This window comes from Salvelinus fontinalis, chromosome 40 (genome assembly GCF_029448725.1).
Source record: "Salvelinus fontinalis isolate EN_2023a chromosome 40, ASM2944872v1, whole genome shotgun sequence".
NCBI lineage: Eukaryota > Metazoa > Chordata > Actinopteri > Salmoniformes > Salmonidae > Salvelinus > Salvelinus fontinalis.
The window spans coordinates 6,413,463-6,419,462 of NC_074704.1; the positions used below are offsets into that span (position 1 = coordinate 6,413,463).

Genomic DNA, 6,000 nt, shown 5'->3' on the forward strand with positions numbered 1-6,000 from the left:
CAGCCTTGAGTCTTCTATCTTGAGTCTTCTACAAGCTTGGCACACCTGTATTTGGAGAGTTTATCCCATTTTTCACTGCAGAGCCCCATTTTCCCATGCTTCACCGTAGGGATGGTGCCAGGTTTCCTCCAGTTGTGAGGCTTGGCTATCAGGCCAGAGAATCTTTTTTCGCATGGTTTGAGAGTCTTAAGGTGCCTTTTGGCAAACTCCAAGTGGACTGTCATGTGCATTTTACTGAGGAGTGGCTTCCATCTGGCCACTCTGCCATAAAGGCCTGATTGGTGGAGTACTATAGAGATGGTTGTCCTTCTGGAAGATTCTCCCATCTCCACAGAAGAGCTCTGGAGCTCTGTCAGAGGGACCATTGGATTCTTGGTCACCTCCTTGACCAAGGCCCTTCTCCCCCGATTGCTCAGTTTGGCCTGGCTGCCAGCTCTAGGAAGAGTCTTGGTGTTTCCAAACTTCTTCCATTTAAGAATGATGGAGGCCACTGTGGGACATTCAACACCTTCAGGCAGTTTCTGGTTCCCTTCCCCAGATCTGTGCCTCGACACAATTCCAGTGGGTCAGAAGTTTACATGCACTAAGTTGACTGTGCCTTTAAACAGCTTGGAAAATTGTCATGGCTTTAGAAGCTTCTGATAGGCTAATTGACATAATTTGAGTCAATTGGAGGTGTACCTGTGGATGTATTTCAAGGCCTACCTTCAAATTCAGTGGATCTTTGCTTGACATCATGGGAAAATCAAAATAAATCAGCCAAGACCTCAAAAAAAAAATTGCAGACCTCCACAAGTCTGGTTCATCCTTGGGAGCAATTTCCAAATGCCTGAAGGTACCACGTTCATCTGTACAAACAATAGTACTCAAGTATAAACACCATGGGACCACGAAGCCGTCATACCACTCAGGAAGGAGACGCATTCTGTCTCCTAAAGATGGACGTACTTTCGTGCGAAAAGTGCAAATCAATCCCAGAACAACAGCAAAGGACCTTGTGAAGATGCTAGAGGAAACAGGCACAAAAGTATCTATATCCACAGTAAAACGACTCCTATATCGGCATAATCTGAAAGACCGCTCAGCAAGGAAGAAGCCACTGCTCCAAAACCGCCATAAAAAAGCCAGACTACGGTTTGCAACTGCACACGGGGACAAAGATTGTACTTTTTGGAGAAATGTCCTCTGGTCTGATGAAACAAAAATAGAACTGTTTGGCCATAATGAACATTGATATGTTTGGAGGAAAAGGGGGAGGCTTGCAAGCCGCAGAACACCATCCCAACCGTGAAGCACGGGGGTGGCAGCATCATGTTGTGGGGGTGCTTTGCTGCAGGAGGTACTGGTGCACACAAAATAGATGGCATCATGAGAAGGAAAATGATGTGGATATATTGATGCAATATCTCAATACATCAGTCAGGAACTTAAAGTTTGGTCGCAAATGGGTCTTCCAAATGGACAATGACCCCAAGCATACTTCCAAAGTTGTGGCAAAATGGCATTAAGGACAACAAAGTCAAGGTATTGGAGTGGCCATCACAAAGCCCTGACCTCAATCCCATAGAACATTTGTGGGCAGAACTGGAAAAGCGTGTGTGAGCAAGGAGACCTACAAACCTGATTCAGTTACACCAGATCTGTCGGGAGGAATGGGTCAAAATTCACCCAACTTATTGTGGGAAGCTTGTGGAAGGCTACCCAAAACGTTTGACCGAAGTTAAACAATTTAAAGGCAATGCTACTAAATACTAATTAAGTGTATGTAAACTTCTGATCCTCTGGGAATGTGATGAAAGAAATAAAAGTGGAAATAAATAATTATTTCTAATATTTTTTCTGACATTTCACATTTTTAAAATAAAGTGGTGATCCTAACTGACCTAAGACAGGGATTTTTTACTGGGATTAAATGTGAGGAAGGTGTACGTAAACTTCCGACTTCAACTGTAAATGTAATATTTCTGCATTTCGTTTTTAATACATTTGCAAAGATCTCTAAAAACAAGTTGTCACTTTGTCATTGTGGGGTATAGTGTGTAGATGGGTGATACAATTTTCAATTCAGTTTTTAATACAACAAAATGTGCAATACCTTCTGAAGGCACTTGTTCCCCATTTTCACAAGGCTACCAGGCTACAAGGCTACTAGGCTACAAGGCTAATAGTCTACCAGGCTAAAAGGCCACCAGGCGACAAGGGTACTAGGCTACTAGGCTACAAGGGTACCAGCTTACTAGACTACAAGGTTACTAGGCTACTAGGATACAAGGCTACTAGGTTACTACGCTACCAGGCAACCAGGCCACTAGGCAACAAGGCTACTAGGCTATTCTTGTCTTCTTGCAATGAAATACTTCTATCACTAGAAACTGTGCATATACATGGTGTAAAGTTTGGGGGGAGGAAAGCACATTCTCACATTCTCATTGTGTTTAGATGGGTGAGAAAATGTTTTCATCCATTTTGAATTCAGTTTTTAATACAACAAAATGTGGAATAAGTCAAGGGGTATGAATCAATTCTAAAGGCACTGTATTCCCCATTTACACAAGGCTACCAGGCAACCAGGCTACTAGGCTACAAGGGTACTAGGCTACTAGGCTACTAGGCTACCAGGCAACCAGGCTACTAGGCTACAATGCTACTAGGCTAATAGGCTACAAGGCTACAAGAATACCAGTTTACTAGATTACAAGGTTACTAGGCTACAAGGCTACTAGGTTACTAGGCTACCAGGCAACCAGGCCACTAGGCTACAAGGCTACTAGGCTACTAGGCTATTCTTGCCTTCTTGCAATGAAATACTTCAACCACTAGAAACTGTGCATTTACATAGTTTAAAGTTTGCGGGGAGGAAAGCACATTCTCACGTCAAGTTCACATGTTATAAATTACAACTTTTACGTGAAAACCAGGGCACGCACATTTTGGGGTCTATGTTGTGCATACGCACGGTTTATAAATGAGGCCCCAGCTGAGGAAGATAGAGGAGATGGTGAAGCAGAATGGAGGACACTATTACACCAAGGAGATGTACCAGGAGGCTCAGAGAAAGATCAGAGAGGAGGAGGAGAGGAAAGAGGAAGAGGAAGCTAGATAACAGGAAGAGGACAGGAAGTTAAGAGAAGATCAAAATAAAATGTTAGAAAGAGAAAGTCGAAGTTTCTAAGTGGAAATTATAAACTTTAGAAGCCTTTTTAAAACTGTATTTAAAAATACACTACAAGTTTGCAACAAAAGAGTGATCAAATGAAGATCCTATATCTGTACATAGATAAGTTGTCAAAGTAAACCATGTTTCAAATAGTAGACTGGTTTAATTAAAAACCACTGTCCTCGCTGTTAGAACATACAAATGATTCTGGGAAATCAGACATCAGTAAAGAATAGGAGGAACTATAGAGGTGTGGTTTGCATGTTTCTGGAGGAACTGGTTTAATGGTGACGACATAGCAGAGGTGGCCAACAACTCTCACATTATTGAGCTGCCGGCTAGACACACATACACACACACACACACATGCATTCACACACACACACACACACACACACACACACACACACACACACACACACACACACACACACACACACACACACACACACACACACACACACACACACACACACACACACACACACACACACACACACACACACACACACACACACACACACACACACACACACAGAGTTTAGGAAAACCCCTAGCTTTGCCTTATTAATAATCTTGTGGTATCTACCTGTAGAGTCATTGTTAGGCATGACAGCAGCATTTCAAGAGAAACAAACCAAAACATTTGTCACATACTCATTTGTGTTGCCTTTAAGTTTGCTACCAACGTGTCAGATGTTTCTGGGCTGATTTTGTTAAAATTACAAAACAAATATGCCTATTTTATTTGAAATGATATCCAATATCAATGACTAAGGAGATGCAGTACTACATATTCTCTATTGAAGAAAGACATGTTTTGTCGTGTGTCAAACACAAAAGTGTTGGTAGAACATGAAACCGTTAATCTGACATAAATTCATATCATACTACATTTGAGTCATTTAGCAGATGCTCTTTTCCAGAGCGATTTACAGGAGAGTTTTGGACTAAGTGCTGTGATCAAGTGATCAAGGGCATATCGACAGATTTCTCACCTAGTCGGCTCAGGGATTCCAACCAGCGTCCTTTTAGTTACTGGCCCAACATTTAACTGCTAGGCTACATGTCACCCTCATATCACAATACCTTAAATATCCATACTTTTATATGTCATAACATCTAATTCCTATATACCTTATTGATGGGAACAAAACATTTCATTGGTAGCTGTGGTCAGGAGATGAAACAGTCAATCAGTATTCAACCAAAAACACCTTCTTCAATCTATTGTTTGGCCAAAAACAATGCTGCAGCTAGTATTGCTAACCCACCTGCAACCGTTGCTAATAAGAAGAGTTCCCCCTCCTCATGTATCTTCTTCTCTTCTATTTTCTTCTGCCCCCTCTCCTGTCTCATCTTCTTTTCTATTTTCTTCTGCTCCCTCTCCTGTCTCATCTTCTTTTCTATTTTCTTCTGCCCCCTCTCCTGTCTCTTCTTCTCCTCCTCCTCTCTCTGTGCATTACTTAACTCTTCCTTCATCCACACCACTTTCTCTCTCCTCTCTAATTCCCTCTCCCTCTCATTCATCTCCTTTCTCTTCCGGTACCTCTGCTCTAGGTCGTGCCCTCCTCCAGTCCTCTCCACCATCTCTTCTATTTTCCTCAGCAGCTCTGTGACCTGAGTGGTGTGGACCTCTGACTTACTGTTGAGAGCATAATACCCTCCTCCACACACACTGATTGGTTGTTTTGTTGTTTCAGTCCTCTCAAAGTCCTTCCATTGCTTCCTGGTTAGTTTTTCTCTTCCGGTGAATAACACCATGGTGTAAGTCAAGGCCTCCTCGCCAAAGTTTTCCTGGATCCATGACAAAGTATTCCTGTCTTCCTGTGTGAATCTCTCCAGCCTGATAACCAGAAGGAACACATGGGGGCCTGGAGAAGAGAGAGAGATGCACCTTCTCATTTCCTCATTCAGTTGTTCTTCAGTCAGTGTTGTGCTGTAAATACCAGGAGTGTCAATCACAGTGATGCTCCTCCCCTCCACCTCTCTTTTCCCCAACACACTCTTCCCTGATCCAGTCTCTTCTCTAAACACCTCTCCCCCCAGGATGGTGTTTCCTGTTGCACTCTTCCCTGATCCAGGCGTACCCAGCAGAACTATCCTCATGTTGGTGGAATCTGTTGTGGGACCAGTTTATGAAAGAACATTAACCAAGTTATGTAATCAAACCTCCTGAATGATCAGTAGACGTTCACAATGCAATACTATAATATAGTACTATAATACTCTAAGGCAATGTGACAGGTATGAACAGGTCAATGTGACAGGTATGAACAGGTCAATGTGACAGGTATGAACAGGTCAATGTGACAGGTATGAACAGGTCAATGTGACAGGTATGAACAGGTCAATGTGACAGGTATGAACAGGTCAATGTGACAGGTATGAACAGGTCAATGTGACAGGTATGAACAGGTCAATGTGACAGGTATGAACAGGTCAATTGGAAATCATTATGTTTTTTCAAAGGCAACACTTAAGTGAACTACAAACTAACACGTACCTTTGCTGCATGTTTCCGCCATCTTGTCTTGTGGTCAGATGAGAATAGATGAAAAAAGTCCAGCAAGTTCTGCTGTAGAATCTGATTATTGCCCGTCTTGGACTGCTGAGGTAACAAATGTATTATACACAATACACAAAGGTGTTGCTGCTTGGCATCTCACATCTCTCTCTCTCTATGACAGCACAACAGCGATTCCTGGAAATCACAGACTAGAAAAGAAGAGGAGGAGTTATGCAGATTAGGTGTTTTTCCTGTAGCTATAGCGACCTGTACCTGAAGAAGGGCAGAGTATAGTGTTACATACATTCCTGCCATGCCAGTGTCTAATTGGGTG

At 42.5% G+C, this 6,000-nt stretch overlaps 1 protein-coding gene across 1 annotated transcript; it reads right to left on the bottom strand.

Annotated features, from left to right (window-relative positions):
* Positions 1-14: 14 nt before the first annotated feature.
* On the bottom strand, positions 15-5,685 carry LOC129839216 (GTPase IMAP family member 9-like). Its single transcript, XM_055906522.1, has 3 exons — positions 5,664-5,685; positions 4,624-5,277; positions 15-145 (listed from the first exon to the last, which is right to left on the bottom strand). Exons 1-3 carry the CDS (start codon positions 5,683-5,685, stop codon positions 15-17), a joined length of 807 nt encoding a protein of 268 aa, XP_055762497.1.
* Between the last annotated feature and the right edge of the window lie 315 nt (positions 5,686-6,000).